The sequence below is a fragment of the Phyllostomus hastatus genome, unplaced genomic scaffold (genome assembly GCF_019186645.2).
Source record: "Phyllostomus hastatus isolate PE091 unplaced genomic scaffold, TTU_PhHast_1.1 phas_contig_86, whole genome shotgun sequence".
Classification (NCBI taxonomy): Eukaryota; Metazoa; Chordata; class Mammalia; order Chiroptera; family Phyllostomidae; genus Phyllostomus; species Phyllostomus hastatus.
Window position 1 is genome coordinate 93,038,192 of NW_025333977.1, and position 23,232 is coordinate 93,061,423.

At 39.7% G+C, this 23,232-nt stretch overlaps 1 protein-coding gene across 2 annotated transcripts in view; it reads right to left on the reverse strand.

Annotated features, from left to right (window-relative positions):
- Nucleotides 1-19,214: 19,214 nt before the first annotated feature.
- The window catches only part of LMLN (leishmanolysin like peptidase), an 82,321-nt gene continuing 78,303 nt past the window's right edge, over nucleotides 19,215-23,232 (reverse strand). For both annotated transcript variants that reach the window (XM_045852013.1, XM_045852012.1), the window contains one exon: nucleotides 19,215-22,836. In XM_045852013.1, coding sequence (XP_045707969.1) covers nucleotides 22,736-22,836 — 101 coding nt within the window. In that variant the 3' untranslated portion in view covers nucleotides 19,215-22,735. The remainder of the gene's footprint in view (nucleotides 22,837-23,232) is intronic.

Consider the following 23,232-nt stretch of genomic DNA (forward strand, 5'->3'; position numbering starts at 1 on the left):
ACAACCAATGAGTTAAAGAAGAAACATTCATCCAGACCTGTAGGAGGGGTGGAGTTGGGCAGCCAGGTGGACAGGGGTCTTGGCAAAAAAAAAAAAAAAAAAGCAAAAATCAGTGACTGGTGGACCCCAGGCATGCAGGGCAGCAGTGGGAGGACCAGCAAAGTGGTGGATTGTGGAGGGACGCTGGAGCAGAGGTGGCTGGTGGGCCAAGTGCTCCCACATTCACGTGCAGATTAACCAGGTGAAACTGGGGAGCAAGACAGACTGTGCAACCCAGGGTCCCAGTGCAGGGAAATAAAGCCTCAAACACCAATCAAAAACACATGTGAGGGTTGTGGTACCAAGAGAGACTCCCAGCCTCACAGGAGAGTTTGTTGGAGAGACCAACAGAGTCCTAGAACATACTCAAACCCACCCACATGGGAATTGGCACCAGAAGATCCCACTTTGCTTGGAGGAACTAGTGGAAGTGACTGAAATCTGGCAGAGAGCAAAGCAAGCGCTATTTTTCCCTCTTGGACCCCTGCCCCACATACACCATCACAACCCAACAATGTGGGTGACCCCCCACCCCAGTGAATACCTAATGCTTTGCCCCTCAATATGAAACAGGTGCATCAAGGCAAAAACAAATGGCCCAAACAAAAGAACAGATCAAAACTTCAGAAAAAATATAACTAAGTGACAAAGAGATAGCCAACCTATCAGATGCACAGTTCAAAACACTGGTAATCAGGATGCTCACAGAATTGGCTGAATTTTGTTGCAAATTAGATGAAAACATGAAGGCTACACTAAATGAAATAAAGGAAAATGTACAGGGAACCAATAGTGATGGGAGGGAAACTGGGACTCAAATCAATGGAGTGGACCAGGAGGAAGAAAGAAACAACCAAACAGAAAAGAATGAAGAAACAAGAATTCAAAAAAAAATGTGGAGAGGCTTAGGAACCTCCAGGACATCTTTAAACGTTCCAACATCCAAATTATAGGGGTACCAGAAGGAGAAGAGGAAGAGCAACAAGTGGAAAAGTTATTTGAACAAATAATAAAGGAGAACTTCCCCAAGCTGGCAAAGGAAATAGACTTCCAGGACGTCCAGGAAGCTCAGAGAGTCCCAAAGAAGTTGGACCCAAGGAGGAACACACCAAGGCACATCTTAAGTACATTAGCCAAGATTAAAATGAAGGAGAGAATCCTAGAAACAGCCAGAGATAAGGAGACAGTTACCTACAAAGGAGTTTCCATAAGACTGTCAGCTGATTTCTCAAAAGAGACCTTACAGGCAAGAAGGGGCTGGAAAGAAGTATTCCAAGTATTCCAAGTATTTCACTTTCATGAAAGGGAAAGACCTACCTCCAAGGTTACTCTATCCAGCAAAGCTTTCATTTAGAATGGAAGGGCAGATAAAGTGCTTCTCAGATACGGTCAAGTTAAAGGAGTTCATCATCACCAAGCCCTTATTATATGAAATGTTAAAGGGACTTATTTAAGAAAAAGAAGATAAAAAAATATGTACAGTAAAATGACAACAAACTCACAATTATTAACAACCACACCTAAAACAAAAACAAAAACAAACTAAGCAAACAAATGGAACAGGAACAGAACCACAGAAATGGAGATCACATGAAGGGTTAGCAACAGGGGAGTGGAGGGGGGAGAGATGGGGAAAAGGTACAGACAATAAGTAGCATAGATGGTAGGTAGAAAATAGGCAGGGTGAGGATAAGAACAGTATGGGAAATGTAGAAGCTAAAGAACTTATAAGTATGACACATGGACATGAACTAAAGGGGAGGAATGTGGGCAGGAGGGGGCTGTGCAGGGTGGAGGGGAGTAAATGGGGGGGAAATGGGACAACTGTAATAGCATAATCAATAAAATATATTAAAAAATACTTTATAGTCCAACAGTGAGAATAACACATTCCATCATGACTCTTTTTACACCTTTTCTGTTGTGAAACTCAGAAAATTGTATTGATCTTCATATTGACAGTGTTTGAATTATAATAGATTATAGATTATAGATTATAAAGACTTCATACTTGGATTATGTGAGGACTTCAGGTCAAGATGGCAGCATAGGTAAATACGGCTTTCATCCTCACACAACCACATCAAAATTACAACTAAACTACAGAACAATCATCACTCAGAACCATCAGAAATTAAGTTGAATGGAAATCTGACAATTACAGAATTAAAAAAAAATAATAATTCACCGAGTGGTAGGAAGGGCAGAGACATGGAATAAGCTGGTCCTACACCCACATGTGGTGGATAAAAATTCAGGAGGGAAATCTCAGGAGAGAGGGGTCCCAGCCCCACACCCGACCCCCAGCCCAGGGTTCCAGTGCCAGGAAGATAAGTCCCCACAACTTCTGGCTGCAAAACCCAGCAGGGATTGAATCAGTAGAAGACACTTCTGGAGTCCTATGTAGTTCCTCTTAAAGAACCCACATACACTTATTCAGACTCACTTCCTCTGAGCTCCAACACAAGCAGCTTGAAAGGCACCAGAGGCGTACAGGGAGGAACTGAAGTGTCCGGCATCAAGGTGAGAGCTTGGGAACAGCTTTCTCCCAGACAGAAAGGTGGACAGAGGCCATTGTCCCTTTTCTGAACCCTACCCCCACCAAATACAGAGCCAGCAGGTGGGTGCCATATTTGAGCCTCCATCAACCTGGTTAACACTCTCTGCCCTGCCCTGGAGATCCTCAGAGATTCCGTCCCACCCAATTTACAATCCCACCCAAGCTGCTTTTCTATATGAATGGCTGGTCTTGGTTCATGCTTCCTAACTTCCTCAATCTTCTCAAACAAGCAACAATCAGCAATCAGCCCAGTCCCTGTACCTCTTGCGAAGTGGCACGTTGTAGTGAAGCTGCCAATCACTGGTTGCCCATAACTGTGGCCTTCTGAATCATCCAAATAGTTTCCATGAAGGAATGTTCAAACTTAATGCAAAATTTGATGCAGATTCATTTTTCTACTCTCTTAGTCATTTTGAATATGTTGGCCACACAGTACACATGCTCACTCAACAGCATCTACCACCCCCACGGGCTAGTACAGTGAAGTCATCATTGTTCTCATATGTGCATTCCAGTCCATTCTCCTTGGCTGCCAGGTCAAGTCGATGTCATGCAAACCATTTTTGTTATATTAATAATGGCTGGAATTTTTCAGACAGACCTTGTATATTACTATTGTCAGATGCTACACTGGGATTTACATGTGAAACAGATATGCAAAATGCAAATGTTCCATTTCTTTTTATGTGTTTAATTTTTGTTTCTTTATAATATTATGTATATCCTAAATTTTTTACACCAATGATTTTTCTCAGATTTACAGAAGAGTTGCATATATAATATAGACAACACCTGTATATACCAATTACTCAGATATCTCACCTAGGCATAGCATATTTATCAAAACTAAGAAGTTAAACGGATCCCCTCAGCTGGCATGCCCTGCAGTGCCCTAATGTGCACACTGACAGAAGCATAATCTGTACCAAGAGAGGGCTGCCAAGCTCCAGACCCAGAAAATTAGCAAATCCAGACCAGCAATGCCATGGCTGAAATCAGGACTGGCTGTTCTGGTGCCAATCAACAGAAACAACCACCTTGAAAGAACACACCTGAAAAGCTGAGGAATATTCTATTGGGGTCCTCCTGAGACCTCCATATAAATATCTCAAGACAGAGGATCCAGTGCAGCTCTCACTATGGACCATACCCACGCCCCACCTTTCCCCACCTCCTTCCCTCAGTCCCGTTTTCCCTGCCTCCTTTTCCTAAGCTCCAAGGACTCTTCTTCTGACTCTGTAACTTATTTCCTGAGCCCTTTTCTTCTATGGCTAACTTCTACTTTGTGACTTTTCTAAATTAGTTACAAAATTTTGTAACTAATTTGAAACAATAGTTACAAATTAGTAACTATAGTACTAAGGTTTCTCCTATAGTTTGAACAAAAAGAGAAAACCCTAAGATGATAATATCGGCTAAATGACTAAATTACTGTTTAATATCTTATACATTTATTTAGAATTTACTAATTCCAGTTTTTTCACTTATATCTTTTTTATATACCAAGAACCAACCCAGAACACCACACTGCATTTATTGAACTTCACTTATAATAATAATTTTAAAAAGGCATAAGGTCTCTCTCTTTATGCCAGTGCATTCCTTACATTTTCATGAAGGGAATAAAGAGGAGTTTGCTGACCAGGCAGTACAGGAAATAGGCAGGGACAGACATATTCTTTGTTAGCTCCTGAAGGGAGGTGGGAGGAAATAACTAGATTTAAATAACTATCAAAAGAATTCTCATAGCCCTGACTGGTGTAGCTCAGTTGGTTGGGTGTCATCCTGCAAACTGAAAGGTTGCCAGTTCAATTCCTGATCAGAGCACATGCCTGGGTTATCGGTTCAGTCCCCGGTCGAGACACGTGCAACAGGCAACTGATCATTGTTTTTGTGGGGTAAGTCAGGACATAGCCCCTCCACCACCTCAGAGAACAGGTGGCTGGAAGCGAGAAAAAGTTGGTTTCTGGAATCCTAGCCTTCTTAAGGCCCCTGTGTTTATCACAACCCAGTAGCATTTTCACACGCTACCATGGCTCCCTCCCTAATCCAATAATTAACAAGACGGTGCAGTCTGTCTTGGACTGCTGCCATTGATGCATTCCCCTGTAATGTGGGCACAGCATGCTCACATCTCCTAGTCCTCCAGATAGTTTTTGTTTTTGTTTTTAATATCATGAACCCAACTGCAGTGCAGCTCTCCTGTTAGGAATATTACAATCGGTGTAGTCAGCAGGATATTCTGGAAAACAACCCTGTCAAGTTGACTGTGTGTGACAACATGCTGGATGGGAGGTGCTGGGGGAATCCCAGAGACAGCAGGGAGAATCCTGGAATAGCAGGGGGAATCCTGGGGTGGTCTACCTGTTCAATATAGTAAAAAGTGGCAAGCCTATTGGGGGGTCACCTTCAACGATCCCACAAGCCTTGTTGAAATTTCAAAGGGGGCAGAGGAACGCTGCCAAGGAGGAAGGAGGCGGCAAAGTGAAAGTACAGTGGTTAGAGGGTGGGCTTAAGTAAGGGAGGAAAATGAAGAGATAAGATCCTAAGGCTAGTCCCTCCTTGAAATTTTGCCTTTGCTTTTTGTTCTTGTTGTTGTTGTTGTTGTTGTTGTTGTTTTCTGTTCTGAAAAGAAGTAGCTTAGGTCATATTTTAGACTAATTAGAATTGTTTTGCTAAAGGTCTACTAAATGGGGTAAGATCTCTAAATGTGCAAACTTTCATGTTTTTACATCATAAGGATTATACTGAGAAAGGTTTTAAATTGATTATTTAGAGAGGGAAAAATCTCACTCTCCTCTCAGACAGTAACACTCAGGAAGAAAAGAAAAAAAAATGAGTCTTTTAAACACTGTGAATTCTCCTTCTGGAGGCTAAGGAGCTGCAGTCCTGGAACAAACCAAGGGCTGCTACCTCTACCGCCTCTTCCTTAGCCCCTGTAAAAATTATCAAGGACACAGATGATGAAACAGCTAAATTTTGAGCACACTAAAGGAATGCAATGATCACCAGGAATTTTTTTAAAATGTATTTGTCAGAAAAAAACTTTCTGGAGGGAAGTGGGGAGGGGTGGGAGGGGGGGCTTGATTGGGAGTAAAAAGGAGAAAACTGTATTTTAACAATGATTAAAATAAAATTTTTTAAAAAAGAAAACAACTTTCTGAAAATTATGAAATGTATTCATAAATTTGACACTCTAAAGAATGGACACTAGTTACTTACTTCTTTTAAAATACATTTTATTGACTATGTTATTACAATTTTTCCAAATTGTTTCCTCTTTACCACCCTTCTGCCCTGCATGTCCCCTCCCACCCGCATTCATCCTCCTCCTTTAGTCCATGAGTCATACATATGTTCTTTGACTTCTACTTTTCTTACACTATTCTTAACCTCCTCCTGTCTATTTTCTATCTACCATTTATGCTTCTTATTCCCTGTACCTTTTCCCCCATTCCCCCCTCCCCTTCCCTGCTGATAAACCTTCATATGATCTTCATTTCTGTGATTCTGTTCCTGTTCTAGTTGTTTGCTTAGTTCTTGTTTTTGGTGGAGATTTTTTTCAGGTTCGGTTGTTGATAGTTGTGAGTTTGTCATTTTACTGTTCATAGTTTTGATCTTCTTCTTTTTCTTACATAAGTCCCTTTAACATTTCATATAATAAGGGCTTGGTGATGATGAACTCCTTTAACTTGACCTTATCTGAGAAGCACTTTATCTGCCCTTCCATTCTAAATGAAAGCTTTGCTGGATAGAGTAATCTTGGAGGTAGGTCTTTCCCTTTCATGACTTGGAATATTTCGTTCCAGCCCCTTCTTGCCTGTAAGGTCTCTTTTGAGAAATCAGCTGACAGTCTTATGGAAACTCCTTTGTAGGTAACTGTCTCCTTATCTCTGGCTGTTTCTAGGATTCTCTCCTTCATTTTAATCTTGGCTAATGTACTTAAGATGTGCCTTGGTGTGTTCCTCCTTGGGTCCAACTTCTTTGGGACTCTCTGAGCTTCCTGGACGTCCTGGAAGTCTATTTCCTTTGCCAGCTTGGGGAAGTTCTCCTTTATTATTTGTTCAAATAACTTTTCCACTTGTTGCTCTTCCTCTTCTCCTTCTGGTACCCCTATAATTTGGATGTTGGAACGTTTAAAGATGTCCTGGAGGTTCCTAAGCCTCTCCACATTTTTTTTTGAATTCTTGTTTCTTCATTCTTTTCTGTTTGGTTGTTTCTTTCTTCCTCCTGGTCCACTCCATTGATTTGAGTCCCAGTTTCCCTCCCATCACTATTGGTTCCCTGTACATTTTCCTTTATTTCATTTAGTGTAGCCTTCATGTTTTCATCTAATTTGCAACAAAATTCAGCCAATTCTGTGAGCATCCTGATTACCAGTGTTTTGAACTGTGCATCTGATAGGTTGGCTATCTCTTTGTCACTTAGTTATATTTTTTCTGAAGTTTTGATCTGTTCTTTTGTTTGGGCCATTTGTTTTTGCCTTGATGCACCTGTTTCATATTGAGGGGCAAAGCATTAGGTATTCACTGGGGTGGGGGGGTCACCCACATTGTTGGGTTGTGATGGTGTATGTGGGGCAGGGGTCCAAGAGGGAAAAATAGCGCTTGCTTTGCTCTCTGCCAGATTTCAGTCACTTCCACTAGTTCCTCCAAGCAAAGTGGGATCTTCTGGTGCCAATTCCCATGTGGGTGGGTTTGAGTGTGTTCTAGGACTCTGTGGGACTCCTAATGACCTCTCCCGTGAGACTGGGTATATCTCAGGCTGCTGCCTCAACCCCCACAGGTGTTTTCAATCAGTGGTTTGTGGCTTTGTTTCCCTGCACTGGGGCCCTGGGTTGCACAGACTGTCCCACTCCCCAGTCATTTTTCCCAGTTTATTTGCATGTGAATGTGGGACCGCCTGCTCCACCAGCTGCTGCCTTGCTGTCCAGCTGCACCCTTGTGCGCCTCACCGCTCAATCCGCTGCCTCACTGTGTCCACCAGCCACCACCTTGCCCACCCTGGTCCTCCAGCTGCCGCCTTGCTGCGAGTCCTCTCTACTCAGCTGCATCTCTGCCCCTTCTACCAGTCTGGATGAATGTGTCTTCTTTAACTCCTTGGCTGTTGGACTTCCATACAGTTAGATTTTCTGTCAGTTCTGGTTGTTTTTTATTTTTAAATTGTTGTTGTCCTTCTTTTGGTTGTGCGAGGAGGCACAGTGTATCTACCTATGCTCCATCTTGGCCAGAAGTGCCCCAATAAAATATATATATTTTTAAAATAAATTCAATCTAGGAATTCTTTGTAACTTTCCACCAAAGTTGATTTAAGAAAGCATATATGATCAATTGCTATTCCTGTTGTATTTATGCAAATAATCAGGCTAAACTGAGAGTAAACTTAATGCACTAGATTAACTGGTCTGATTTGGCTTTTTGATAAAATAAGGGTGATTTTAGGGGAATAATTATGTTTCAATCGAGTGTATAATATACAATTATGGAAATTAGACTCTAATTCAGTGAATAGCCTATAAAGTGTTATTTCTCATCTATGAACTAGATTGGATCCTGAATTTTTCTCATTTTCTTTCCAAAGACATTTAAACTAGAAATAAAGAGGATCTATCAGATTCTCACTGCTTTCCCACCAAAGGCTTTGCATTTGGAAGTCTTCTCATCTGACATTCTTTCAGACTCAGAAACTGGTTTATGATTTGCTGTGTTCGTTAACCTTTGGGTTCTGTCCATTCTCATAACTGGTTGCTTGTTTACACAGTGTAAGCCTCACTTTAGAAGCCCATTTGTATCACCAGCTCCTGAAATTGGACTCAATAACTTGGTTGAATGGAGTTGTCAGCAGTACATGGTTGAATTGAATATAACCATTCCATATCAAGATGATGATGCTTCAGGGATTCCAGCCTATCCATACTTTGAAAGGACAAGCTCACATCCTCTCTGTTCCAGTCTCAGATCCCATTTCTTTGTCTCCCTTAGATTAAACAGGAAGAGACTTTCCACACCCTATGCAGGCAGGATCTGGTTTCTCTGTCAAAATCTTAGGGGTTGTCTAGTCTGATAAAACAAAAGTCAAGTCCTCCTTGGCCTTCTTGGCTTCTGCTTTATTCTCCTTGTCTTAGGGTATAGCTTATATTGTATTTGTTGCATATGGATGCAATGTGCCAATGCTCTCACCACCCAGGCACTCCCTGTCCAGAAGAACTGATGCAAATATTGTGAGGTAGAAAAGCAGTATCAGGGTGGAGTGTGGTGTAACTCAGGACATGTTCCCTTCATGACCTTAGAGAATGGGTGGCTGCCTGGCCAGCAACCATAAGGAGTGAGGAAAATAGTTTGTATCTGGAGTCTTAGCCTTCCAAGGCTCATGTTTATCACAACCCAGTAGCATTTTCACACACTATTGCTCTCCCTCCCTAATCCAATTAAATAGCACCAAGGATAGAGATGGGGTGAAGTCTCTCTTGCACTGATCCACCTCCATTGGTGCAGCCCCCTGTAATGTGAGTAATAAATGGCATGTCCACAGCATCCTCATATCTGCTGATCCTCTGGGTGTTTTTTTCAAAATATCATGAACATAAGTGCAGTACAGCTCCCCAGATTGGAGCTCCTGCATTACAGTTTCTGTCTCACATCAGTCACATCAATAATTCTCCCCCTTTCTTTCTCCTTCCCTTCCTTTCTCTCTAGAATCAATAAAAGAAAAAAATTTTTAAAAGAATCCTTATAAATCATACACAATGAAGTAAAGACAGTCTCTTCAATAAGTGGTGTTAGAAAAATTGGATACATGCAAAAAAATGAAATTAGACCACTTTCTTACACCATATACAATAATAAATTGAAAATGGGTTAAAGACTTAAATGTAAAACCAGAAACCATAAGACCCTAGAAGAAAAGATAAATAGACTTTCTGACACTGCCCTTAGTAATATTTGTTTTTGGCTATGTCTCTTCGGGCAAGGGAAACAAAAGAAAAAAAATTACAAATGGGACTACTTCAAACTAAAAAGGCTTTGCACAGCAAATGAAACCATTAACAAAATGGAAAGACAATATACTGAATGAAAGAAGAGATTCGCCAATGATACATCTTATAAAAAGTTATTACCCCAAATCTATAAAGAACTCATACAACTTAACAACAAAGAGACAAATAATTATATTAAAAATGGACAGAAGACCTGAACAGATACTTTTCCAAAGAGGACAGATGGCCAATAGTCATATGAAAAGATGTCCAATGTCACTAATCATCAGAGAGATGCAAATCAAAACCACAATGATGTATCACTTCATACCTGTCAGCCTGGCTATCATCAATAAATCAACAAATAACAAGTGTTAGTGAGGATGCAGAAAAAAAGGTACCCTCATGCTCTGTTGGTGGGAATGTCGACTGGTATAGCCTGAAGAGTTAAAGATTTTACTTCTGTCATAGTTGATAGGCTTAAGTGATTAATGCATGTGGAAAGCTGTTATCCCAGGAACTGGAATGTAAGATTCCAGGAGGTGGACAAGCAATTCAACCTTGCAGTGCCCCAGGGGGTCTGCAAGTACCAGAGTGATGGTATCTGTCATTATGTTCCAGGGAGGAAATGCAGATAAAGAATTGTTGAGCAACAGATAAAGAAATACTAGTGCAACTCTGATCCCACTAACCTTTTTCCCCCAAACACCTTACCTACACTTTCTTCTCCTTACAAAAAGGTTTGCTTGAGATGAAATGTTAAGATGGTTTTTGAGGGTACAAAATGCACTCTCTTCTCAGAATGCTGGCATAGGAATAAAGTGCCCATAAAGACTCAATCCGTGTCTCTAACTTACTGGTTCTGGTAGTGACAGGCAGCACAAACACTGACTTTTCCGGTTTCACGGCCACTGTTAAAAATAGTATGCAAAAAAAAGAAAAAAAGCCCTGGCTGGTATGGCTCAGTGGATTGAGCTTGAGCCTGAACACCAAGGGGTTGAGGTTTGATTTTCAGTCAGGGCACATGTCTGGGTTGCAGACCAGGTCCCCAGCAGGGGGTATGCAAGAGGCAACCACACATTGATGGTTCTCTCCCTCTCTCCCTCCCTCCCTCCCTTCCATTCCCCTCTAAAAATAAATAAAATCTTAAAAAAAAACAGTGTGCAGGTTTCTCAAAAATTAAAAATATATAACTTCCATATAACCCAGTCCCACTTCTGGGTATTTCGCCAAAGAAACCTGAAACACTAATTTGAAAGAATATATGTGTATACACTCCTATGTTCATTATAGTGTTCTTTACAATTGCCAAGATTTGAAAGTAGCCCAAGTGTCTATCAGTAGATAAGTGGATAAAAAAGTTGTGGTACATTTACACAATGGAATACTACTTGGCCATACAAAAGAAAGAAAATCTTACCTTTTGTAACAGCATGGATGCACCTAGAGGATATTATGCTAAGTGAAGTCAGAGAGGCAAAGACAAATGCCATATTATTTTACTTATATGTGCAATCTAAACAAACAGACAAACAAATGAACAAACAAACAAAACAGATACAAACTCAAAGATACAGAGAACTGATGGTTGCCAAATGGGAGGGGTATTGGGGGGAATGGGTGAAAAAGGTAAAGGGATTAAGTAGTACAAATTGGTAATTACAAAGCAGTTACAGGGAGAATTGAGAGCCCAGATATAAAACCACATATATATGGGTAAATCATTTTCAGCAAAGGAGTCAGAAACACACAATAGAGAAAAGAAAGCCTCTTCAATAAATGGTGCTGGGAAAATGGGAAAGCCATGTGCAAACGAATGAAACTAGATTACAGTTTGTCCTCATGTATAAAAATTAATTCAACACAGATCAAAGACTTAAATATAAGATCTGAAATAATACATTACATAGAAGAAACCATAGGTACTAAACTTACATATCTTGGTTATGAAGAACATTTTATGAATTTGACCCCAAAGGCAAGGGAAATAAAGGCAAAAATAAATGAATGAGATTATATTAAACTAAAAAGCTTCTATACAAGAAAAGAAACCAAAGACAAAACAAAGAGACAACCAACTGAATGGGAGATGATATTTGCAAACAACAGCTTTGACAAAGGTTTGATATCCAAAATATATGAAGAACTTATAAAACTCAACACCAAACAAACTATTCAATTGTAAACCTCTCCCAAGAAGACATACAAACAGTGAACAGATATATGGAGAGAAGATATATGGAAAGACGTTCAACCTCACTAGCTCTCAGGGAGATGCAAATCAAAGCTACTATGAATCCTGACTGGTGTGGCTCAGTGGATTGGGTGTCACCCTGCAAACCAAAAGGTCACTGGTTTGATTCCTGGTCAAGGCAGCACATGCTTGGGTTGTGGGCCAGGTCTCTGGTTGCAGGTGTGTGAGAGGCAACTGATTGTTTCTCTCGCACACATCAATGTTTCTCTCCCTCCCTTCCCCTCTCTCTAAAAATAAATAAATAAAATCTTTTAAAAAACTACCATGAGATGGCTATTATCAACAAAACAAGTGATAACAAGTGCTGGAGAGATTGTGGAGAAAGTCTCATTCACTGCTGGTGGGAAAGTAGACTGGTACAGCCACTGTGGAAAACACTCTGATGGTTCCTAAAAAAATTAAGAACAGAGTTATCATATGACCCAGCAATCTCTCTCCTGGGTATCTACCCAAAAAGCTCAAAAACATGTATTTGCAAAGATATGTGCACCCCTATATTCACTGCAACATTATTCATGTTGGCCAAGACATGGACATGACCAAAGAGTCCTTTGATAGATGGATACAGAAGATGTGGTGCACATATACAATGGAATACTACACAGCCATAAGAAAAGATGAAATACTGCCATTTGTAACAACATGGACGGGCCTTGATAATATTATGCTAAGTTAAATAAATCAGTCAGAAAAAGCAAGAACCATATGAGTTCACTCACATGTAGGATATAAAACTGAAACTCATGGACACACACGGCAATGTGGTGGTTGCCCCAGAGAAGGGGAGGGGGGAGTGCATGCAGAGGCCTAATATATGCTGACAGAAGATGGCTTGAATTTAGGTGGTGGGCACATTATGGAATATATAGATCTAGTACCACAGAAATGCACATTTGAAACCTATGTGACCTAATTAAGCAATGTCACCCTAATAAATGTAATTTGTTAAAAAGAAAAAAGTTATGGGGATGTCAAGTACAGTATAAGAAATATAGTCAGTAATATTGTAATAACTATGTGTGATGCCTGGTGGGTACCAGTTATCAGGGGAATCACTTTGTAAATTATGTAAATATCTAAACACTATGCTGTACACCTTAAACTAATACAGTATTAGTGCCGATTGTAAATCAAAACCTTTTTTAAATTTAAAAAGAAATGAAAGACAAAAAAAGAGAATCCTCATGATTGCTAATATCATAGAAAAATACTTATAACCATAATGTTAGATTACAATTAAAAGATGACAGTTACTTTTGGATTCAAGGTGTAAAACCTTTTTGGATAGAAATATATATTTTAAATTATGGAAATTTAAAATAGTTTAAATTTAAAATTTAAATATTTTATACCTAAAATATGTACCTTTAAATACTTTCATTTCTTGAGAAAGATAAAAAAATGTATGTGGGGACTTAAGCAGGAAAGAGTGATAAAGATGTGTGTGAGAGAGATAAAGAAAGAGAAAAAGAGACAGAGAGAGGATGAAGAACCAGCATGGGAAAGACAGAAAATCAGACCTATGAGATGGAAAGAATAAGCTATAGGTACCAAGGTTGGGCACTAGACTTCTAAATGGAACTACATTAAGGGATCATTTGGTTATATAAGAATCAACAAAGGATAAGGGAGAAAATATTAGAAAGTAAAAGCTTATGTAAGCTTACTTGGGCAAAATAAAATCCCACACAGATACCTGCAGAAAGAAAGGATGAGAGAGGACAGGAATAGGAATTGGAATTGGTGGGGGGTGGGGATGAGGGAGGACATCAGAAGAGAAGGTGCACACACACAGATCAGAATGCATCAAGAGAAAAGCAAAACCCAGAGAAAGCCGCACAGAGTTAAGAAAAGTACAAATATATAAAGGTTAGGAAAGCAAGGCACTAAGTTCCTAGAGAGTGGTCCCAGGGGGGCTGAGTGTCACAGAACAACGGTGCATCTGGAGCCCTGGGGAAGAGGGATATTAATCTTTTCATCTAGGCTGTGCTCTGGGAATGTTTGGTGATGCCTCATACTCATCTTATATCCTACTTAAAAGTGCACTACAGGAAACAAAATCCCCAAATTGAGGGAGAGTATGTATGTGTGCATGTGTGTAACTTTTTATTGTATGCTTTATTATTCATGTTGTTTTTCTTTTTGCATGTATCACAATGAATGGTAAGACAGTGAAGACCATCACCACTACCATCATCATCATCATCACGGGGATAACACAATAGTGATGATAATAGCTATTACATGCCAGCTATATACACTGTGCTAGCTGTTTTACATATATTACTTCAATCGATCCTGAAAAAAATGAAGTTCAATTCCTTAGGCCAAACATCAAAATTAATTCCTGCTGTATTAAAGAATAAAATATACAATTAAAATAACAAGAATAAAATATAGGTGAATAATTATACTGAAAATAACATAAATTGTCCATCAGTAGGGGGTGGCTAAGCAAATGATGCCATATGCACAATAAAGTATCATGAAGTCACTACAATCAATGAGGTAAATCTAAGTTTATTGACTTGGAAGCATGATTGTGCTGAACCTGTAAGCAAAAATGAAGATATGTGTAGTGTATATAGTAAAGTCTGAAAGGATATGTACCAAATGGAAACCCTCTAGGTCACCTCTAGGGGTATGGAAATGGAGGGGCCAGAGGAAGTGGAAGCACTTTTACTTCTTTAAAGAGTGGTAGAGCTATCAATTAATTATTTCAATTATTTGTGTTCAATATTTTCCAAAGAAAAAAATTTCAACAAAGTTTTACGTGGCAGGCTCTGGCCAGCAGAGTCTGCATGTTGTGGCTGAAGACAAGAACAAATGCACACAGACTACAGCAGTCCTGTGGGGAAAAGGGACAGTACGGGTACTCTCTCGAGATGAGAGTCCTACAGCCACTTCTCTCAAGGGGAGAGCACCCCGACCCTTGCCTGGACAGGCTTTTATTGTTTTTCTTGGGTCTTACATCAAAGAAGGATTTATTATCTATTACATAGAATGTTACTGTTTACATTTTAGGTACAATCAAGGCAATGAAAATAAGAAATGCAGAAGGGAAAGGTGGCGAGCTGATTAGCTCTGTCCTTGGGAAAATTCATACAGGCTTTGGAAATTACCTTGAAGATAGGCAGTAAACACCTACTGTTTCAGACCAGGGTGAGGGAGTTTTAGCAAGAGCAAGCCATAACAGCCTAGAGGTATTTTCTAGGCCTGATTCCCAGGGGAAAACCGGTTTGAGGGTCTGGCTCTTGCCCACCACTTCGCTCCTGTCGGCTTTCGATACAGGGCTGAATCACATTCGCCAAATTCAAACAAACCGGTTCCCTACACTTTTAAAGTGAAAAAAAGTATATAATAGGGGTAAAGAAAGTCTTCTAAGCACAATACTAAAGACAAAAACTATAGAGGAAATTATTTAAAATGTAAAACTTCCAACAAATGATAAACTTATAAAAAGTATTTGTAACATAGATGATTATGATAAATACTGTGGACCAGCTTACTCAACTTCCATTTCTCCATCTTTGTGTTTGTAGAGTGTGTGAAGCTTAAAACTACATTTCTGTAATTCCCCCTGAAGCTAGGATTCTGGACATAAATTAGGTTGTGCTAATCAGAGCCCATCTTTCTGCTTCTGTTGCTATTAGCAACCAGGATGATGGAGACTTAAGTGTCTGGAGGCAGCTGCAGCCATACCCAGAAACCCAGTGTCTAATCATCAACTTTGAGAATGTTGAGAGGCAGATGTGGGCTAAGGAAAGATATACCTCAGAGAAGTAAAATCATGGAAACACAAAGCCATAGAAAAGAGAGCAAAAATGAAAGGAGCATAAGGAACAACAGACATTGTTGAAAGTACCATAAAGGAGATAGTGGGCTGAAATGAGAAAGACAATGAAATAAAGAATTAAGGATTACAAAACAAGGGATAGTAACAAGACAAACATATATATTACTGACTTCCCTAAAGAGGAAAACTGAAAACAATAAATAAAGATAAAAGTTTTAAAAACTATCTAAAGTAAAAAAAAGACTTGCATCTATGGGCTGGAAAGGCATACACTGTCTTCTAGAAAGAAGATGAGCCCAGAACAGTCATATCGCTCTGCAGAAGCTCAAACCTTTAATGCTCTTCAAATTTTAGACCCCACCTACTGCAGACAATAATGACTTCCTTTCCAGAGCCAGGAACTCAGCTTCCAGTCACCAAACCTAACAAATGTGTCCCTGCTTCTCTCCAGGTCTTTCCTATCTTACAGTGGAGGGAGCGGTCCATTCCTGAGCTCTGATCCCAGCTTCTATTTTCTCAGAGCCTGACTCTATTGGACACCTCAGACTCTTTTATATTCAGCCTTGATCTACTATTTCTTATCAGCATGCTACATATTTTATCCCATCAATTTCAAATCTATGCTTTACTGTATGTTTAACAGTCCCCTTCCTTCACTAGCTCCAGGACAAGGACCATATCTGTCAATTTCTTGTGTTCCTATGTCCAAGTACAATGCCGGACAAGAATGCTGAATACACACTGAATATAGTAAACACTCAAAAATATTTTTGCAGTGTTAAATCACTAGATTCAGTATCTTCTGCTTCTAAGTTCCTTCTGACATTGTGCTGAGTGTCAGAAGGAACGCTCAGTGCACTTAAATCTGGGAGCCAAAAGCAAAGGCAGCCCCCCCACCCCCAACCAGGAGGCTGTGATCTGGTCATTATGCATGCACTTTTACTCCTCTGGCTCTTTCTCTTTTTAAAATTCTTTATAAAAAAGATTTTATTTACTTTTAGAGAGAGGGGAAAAGAGGGAAAAGGAGAGGGACAGAAACATTGACATATGAGAGAGACATCAATCGGTTGCCTCTCATAGGCACCCCGACCAGCACCCCAGGCTTGCAGGATGACATCCAGCGGAGCCACCAGTCAGGGCTTCCCTCTGGCTCTGTTTCCCTCATCTTTGACTATTTTCTCAGTATCAAATCCCTAGACTTTCATTCTCCCCGGTACTTAGAATCACCTTTGCCATTTGCCTCTGCCTCTGGACTACAATAGTTTGTACGTCTCTGCTTTTGGCTTACTTTTAGCATCTTACTGGCCATACCCTGGTGAGCGCTTGCCCACCCTGGAGCTGATGGATGACAGTTTCTCAACAGACTCCAATCTGCACTTCCACCACCATGCCTCCTGGGCCACGGTGCACCAAGCACTGTCATTCCCAGCCTGGAAAGTGAATCGTGGTATGAAAATCATAAAACAACAAAAGCAGACTATAGAGGGAGGGGAGTTTCTGGCTTCTGACAAGTTAGTAAATTAGGGAGGGCTGCTGGCTCCCTCCCTCCAAATCAACCCTTGAGAAATGATGGAGACAAAAAACCTACCACCCCCCCCACCCCCAGGTGATAGTACCACCAAATTGATAGGTATATACACTTGAGAAAACTGGGTTGCTTGGAACTGAGGATGGGGAGACAGGAAAAGGAGTGGCCACAGCCTGGGGTGGAAGACAGCTGGGATGGCTGTGAGAGAAGTTAGAGGAAAAATGGAGAAACACCCCCTGTGTGGCGATGTGGCCTGGCGCACACTGCTCGTGCAGGGGGTCGGGGCACAGTCCCAGCACGGCAGGGCCACTGACTCACCTCGGTCAGTCTGAGGGCTGCCTCTCCTCAAACATTTCAGTTCTTCATTTTTCTCTCCATTATGACGATCCTCATCCTTAATGGTTATTGATCACCTACCTATACAGTACTTAGGGGCTCTCTCTTTACTCCTTTGTCAAACCTATGGTAAGAAATGCAGATTTTTCATTTGATTTTCTTAGCAACAAGAAAGCTTCACAACTAACCAAATCATTTAAAAACAGTGGCATCTGTTTTATTTACTCTCAATTGTGATTCAAGACTCTGGGGGTTGGGGTGGCAAGCTGTGCTGAGGCATGCAACATTTCTCTATTCTTTTGTTTACATTAAATTTTCATATTCTCAACCAGATACAGCAAAACAAAACCTTTACTGTATACACTCATGAACGCCTGTGTGTGAGCACATGTGAAAGCTCTTCCAATCAACCTGCAGCCCTCTTGAAATGTCATTAGGAGACAACGGTGCAAGGAGGAGGAAGCCAGGTAGTTGTACAGGGGCAGGCAAAAGTAGGTTTACAGTTGCATGCAACATTCTTTTGAGTTGATAAAAGTATTGTAATAATCATAACCTGCATGTCTTTTTCCATACAAACGACTGTAAACCTACTTTTGTGATCTGAATGTTTTCAAATGGAATAATGACAGAAAGTTGTTGAGTCACTGTTTCTGTTGAAACTGAAAAATGAACTGTCAGCAGCATTAAGAGTTAAAGTGGCACTGGATCTAAGGTACTCTAACGTCTACAGGCAGAAAAAACATTTCTGCACATACACGATGTGGGGGTAGTACTGGTCATCTACTAGAACATCAGATCGCATATATTTGGACAACTACCTCCAAATATGTCCAATTTACTTTCAACTCTAAAGAATGAATACCTGGTTGAATACTAACAAAACTGATTTAAATTGGACAGATTTAAATCAGTTTAAAAACTGATTTAAATTCCATTTCAGCAAATCTAGAGAGGCTGTGGACAGAAGACTAGTTTACATAATAACACCTACTAAATAAGCTGTATTCTATGAACATACTAAAAGTATAAACAGGTAATGTATGAGATTTATCCTCAGTACAATGGGCAAATAATATTGGATTTACTCAAGTACTTGAAAGTTTGTGTTGTATATAGTTTTAGCTACTTATAGTGAAATATTTAAACCTCAAAAATATCTAAACATTATTATTAAAATTTCCCACAAAGATTTCAGCTCAGCAGTCTGGTCACACAGGTTATGTTCAGTCAGCTTCACAAAGTGCTTGGCTCCTTGCCACAGAATGGCTCTTAGTGTACATGCTCTCAAACTACTTTCAGGTCCTGAGGAAGAATCACCCTCTAAGACTACAGACACAATCTACTTGCCGCTGCCACATGGAATGTGGAACTTGAATGAATGCACCAGGCTGGTCGTGCAATGTAACTCTTGGTACACAGCACAGAACTAAAGGGACTGGGATAATCTTCGGCCAGAGGTGGCTGCCCTAAATTGTTTTAGCCGGCTCTCTTTTCTGCTTAACTGTCTGAGGAAGGCCACTCTGTGGCTTTACATAACATCTACTTTCATTCTTTAAGTATGACAATTTTCCTCTGGTTAAAATAAAAACTGAATTATGCTTTATAATGAACACCTCGTCTTCCCCAAACAGAATGCATGGCTGTTTGTGTTCCTCATCCATGTTTTTAAACATTGACAGTGTTAAGTAAAGACAAGATGCAGGTTAGTTTTCATTTTTATTAAAGTTGTGTTTTCCCAAGGAATATATTACACTTAACATTCAATACCATAAATAAAGATTAGTTTTTAAATCTTCAATTTTATTATTAAAAGTGTAAACATAAAAGACAATATTAACCACTCCTTATCCAACCCTCACTAAATGTACTTCACACACACACACACACACACACCCCACACACACCAACAGTCATCCCTTCAGGTAAGTTCTTTCTTCAGAACGAGCAGCACAGACTTTATTAAAATGTGAGTCCTCCTGGGCGGTAAGGACCCAGCACGAATGGCCGGAGCCCATTATAAAACAGGCCCGCGGGGCTGTGACTGAAGTCCGCCTCCACCTGCCATGACTGCTCAAAGGCCCTGAGTGCCAGGCTCCTCTCTTTCCATTCAGCTCCCAAGGACAGGGACAGTGCTAAGGCATGAAGCACACAACAGTGTGATGAACATGACGTGCAAGCCAGCACACTCCAAGACGAGGTGGGCCGGAGCCAGCAGTGACCTAGCAATTCTGGATGAGTATCAGTCACAGAATACTAGAGCTGGAAAGATTCTGACAAAGCCTCTGGTCATTTTACAGATGGTTGCAACCAGTGAGTCTTCTAATATTAAAGAAAATATTGATACTGAATTTTATAGAATACTCTAGTATACTTATTTATGTATCTTCCTAAAACTATTTAAACTTCATTTATGTTTCATCTTCAAGTATTGATAAAATCTAAGCCAACTTATTAGACTGAAACTAATTTTAAGCATAATTTATAACATTTTTAGAATGTCTATTTGGTCTTAACAAAAATAACTATCCTTAAGAAATAAGTAAGGGAAAAGGGCATTTTTCAGGAGAATATTGGAGGGATTTACATGGGGACCTCCTAACTGCTTGCCAGTTTCTTTAAAGCTGTCAGCTCAAGTCTACTGACATGGCTTTTGCTTCCTTCCAATAAATTCTGTTCTTGAAAACCTGAGAGACAAAGTCACTTGATACAATTGGGACCTTAACACGATCAAAATAAACCTAAGTCCGAACTGAAAACTGAGGTAGTCAGTTTTTATAAGCACTTGACACTTTCTGAGTCAGAAAGGGACTCCAATCTACTATTCCCAAATCAGCTACTCCCCATTCCCCTCCCTACCCCAGCTCCCTCTACCATGGCTGCAGTCTGCCCGTCTCTTCCTCAGTGAACTGGTTTTGCCAACATGAAGGGCATAACCTGCCACAGAATACTGACATTTAGGCCATTTTTAACTCTTCAGTTCAAAACTGAACTCTAGCCCACTAGTTCTGCATTGAAATCTCAGATTTTAAGTCCTCTTTTTAGAATATTGTCATAATCTAAGTAACTAAAATGTGCCTCTTATAATTTCTTTTACAAGTCTTCATTGAGCAAACTCTGAAAATCAGTGACAAGCGACCACTTCTAAGACTTGAAGACAAAGGAAGACACCAGCACATTTAGTTACCCTCAGGAATTCAAGATTTGTTAACACATACTTTATCAAGTTTCATATTTGTGCAGAGAAAACACTGGACTACCAGATTCCAAGCTTAATAAATATATATAGAAAAATGTCATCTATATTTTCTCCAGAAAGTCATTAGTGCAAATATAATTGTATCAATACAAAATAAAGTAAAAATATATTTCAAGTATAAAAAGCACCATGCTCAGAAACAATACTACCTAAATGGCATTACTGCACAACAGTCAAAAATATAATCAAACTTATCATTGTAAATCTCAAATGTGTTCTTAATCCATAGTATTTTTGGTGAAATTCTTTATACAACTTTCCAGGATGATTCACGATTACAATAGGCATATAAGTTTAGATTTCTATAACTTTCTTTAAAAATATACTCTATACTCTTCTCAGACCTTGCTCAATTTAAGGTATACATGACATAGGCAGGGAGCAGGGTACTGACCCAACAACACCTTCTACCCTTAGCTTCCCTTTAGCTGAAGGAGGATATGCTAGAGGCCCCCAGCTTTTCACAATGACAAATACCTTAAATTCAAAACTGCATGCTTAAATACATATTTAAAATGTATGCATTAAAACAGGCAACTTTCCTTTATACTGGAGTTGCTGTTTGGCCCCAGTGCCAAACAGTCAGCTGGAAGTACTCCCTAGTAATTATGCTATTTGCTTGTTTGCATAATTTCATATATGGAGTGCTCGATAACTATATGCTGAATTAAAGGGCTAACCAAAAACTGAATGAATGCTTGTCCAAGGGCTGTGTTCATAACGCCACAGGACTTACTCGCTTTAGAGAAAAACTGGGCATCATTCATTATTAAAGAATTTAATTAGTAAAGTGGGGTTGGTGAGCTCCAGAGCAGAACTGCCTCTGTGGACCAGAATCTACATGGTAACAGAAGTGTCAAAAGCAGGAGGTAAAGGACATCACCCCCTTTGAAAGCAAAGGCTATCTTCCAACTTCTGAGAATTAAGCCATGTGTTATATGGGAAAGTGGATGCTACTAGATAGGCCGTACACAAAACCCACACTTTGCTATTGGTACACAATTCAGATGATCTTGTTTTGACTTACATTTTTCTTCTTACATATAAAATAATCTTCAGATAGAAGTTATTCTGAAACAATTCCTAAGCCCATGTGAAGACAACTGCATATTTATCTATACCAGAATTTCTTTTCTATTTTTGTAGAATTATAGTTGTCTTAACTATTATCTGAAAAGTATACATTTATGTTTTCTTCTGTTTGCATATCTTCAATGTTTTCTACAGGGCACATTACTTTTCTTTCTCTGCTTCTACAGCTTTTCAAGTCATTATTTAGACAAATGGAGAAGACCACAGGAAACTGAGCTATGAAGATCAATGAGTAAGAGATACAGCTGGAAGAGGGCTACCAATACATAATGATTCAGTAGTGAACTGAATCACATAGCTAGTTTTAAAAAGGCAAGCATGATTAAATCATAAGATTTGTAAAACGTAGTTTTAAAAAATAATTTTTAGAACAATGAGAATAATGATTTAAGTGTACCATGGATATCCATTAAATTCAAAATAGGTATAACAGTGACATAGAAACCTCAATTCAATTATTTTCTCTAAGTCAAAGGACAATTTATACTTCTGGGGACAGGATCCACAACTTATAATCTTGCTGTTCTTTAAACTATTACAGTATTGATGAACTTTCCCATCATTTTAGGTTAATGAGAATGCTGAGGTATATACTCTAAAAATTTCACCAATATCCCATTTTCAAAAGAAAATTTCAGGAAGGTTATGTATCCTGAAAAATAAAGAGACTTGATGACTTGGAATTCCTTCTGCTTCTCCACGCCGAGGCTGTTAGGATGCTGATGAAGAGTGAGTGCTGTAAAGCTCTGCTTCAAGGTCTGATTGTGATCAACACTTTCAAGCCAGAGTCAGGAATGCCACTTCTGCCATCTGCATAGGCTGATACTCGCCCAGATTTTGTGCTTTGTTCAGAGGAACCTGACACAAAGGAATGCCTTGAGAATTCTCTTTTCCATTCCTAGTGCCATACACACAGAAGAAATCCAGCCAGCAGAGGAAATAGATTGCCTAGCAGAAGCCAGAAGGTGACCACCAGGCTAGAGGAACAGGAACAGAGATCTAGGGTTGAAAACAAAAAATTGACTTTCCACAGACATATTTGGAATACATCATATCAATTAAATAGTGACAGGTGAATACAGATGATTATTAAAAGGTGAACAAGGACCACCTTGGAGAGCAGAATCAATGACTTCCCTAAAGCCCAGATGTATAAAGTCATTTTTTTTTCTATTTTTGGAAAAAGAACAAAATATTTATGCTGAAAGAAAAGATGTACCCACCATATCAAGGTTAAAAAGTAGCACCCAAGAAAAGAAATAAGTGACTTGGCTAGTATCCCAGCAAAATTAAAGATGCTATACAGGGCCCTGGGTGGGTGGCTCAGTTGGTTGGAGCATCATCCCTACACCAAAAGGTCATGGGTTGGGTTCCCCATCAGGGCACATACCTAGG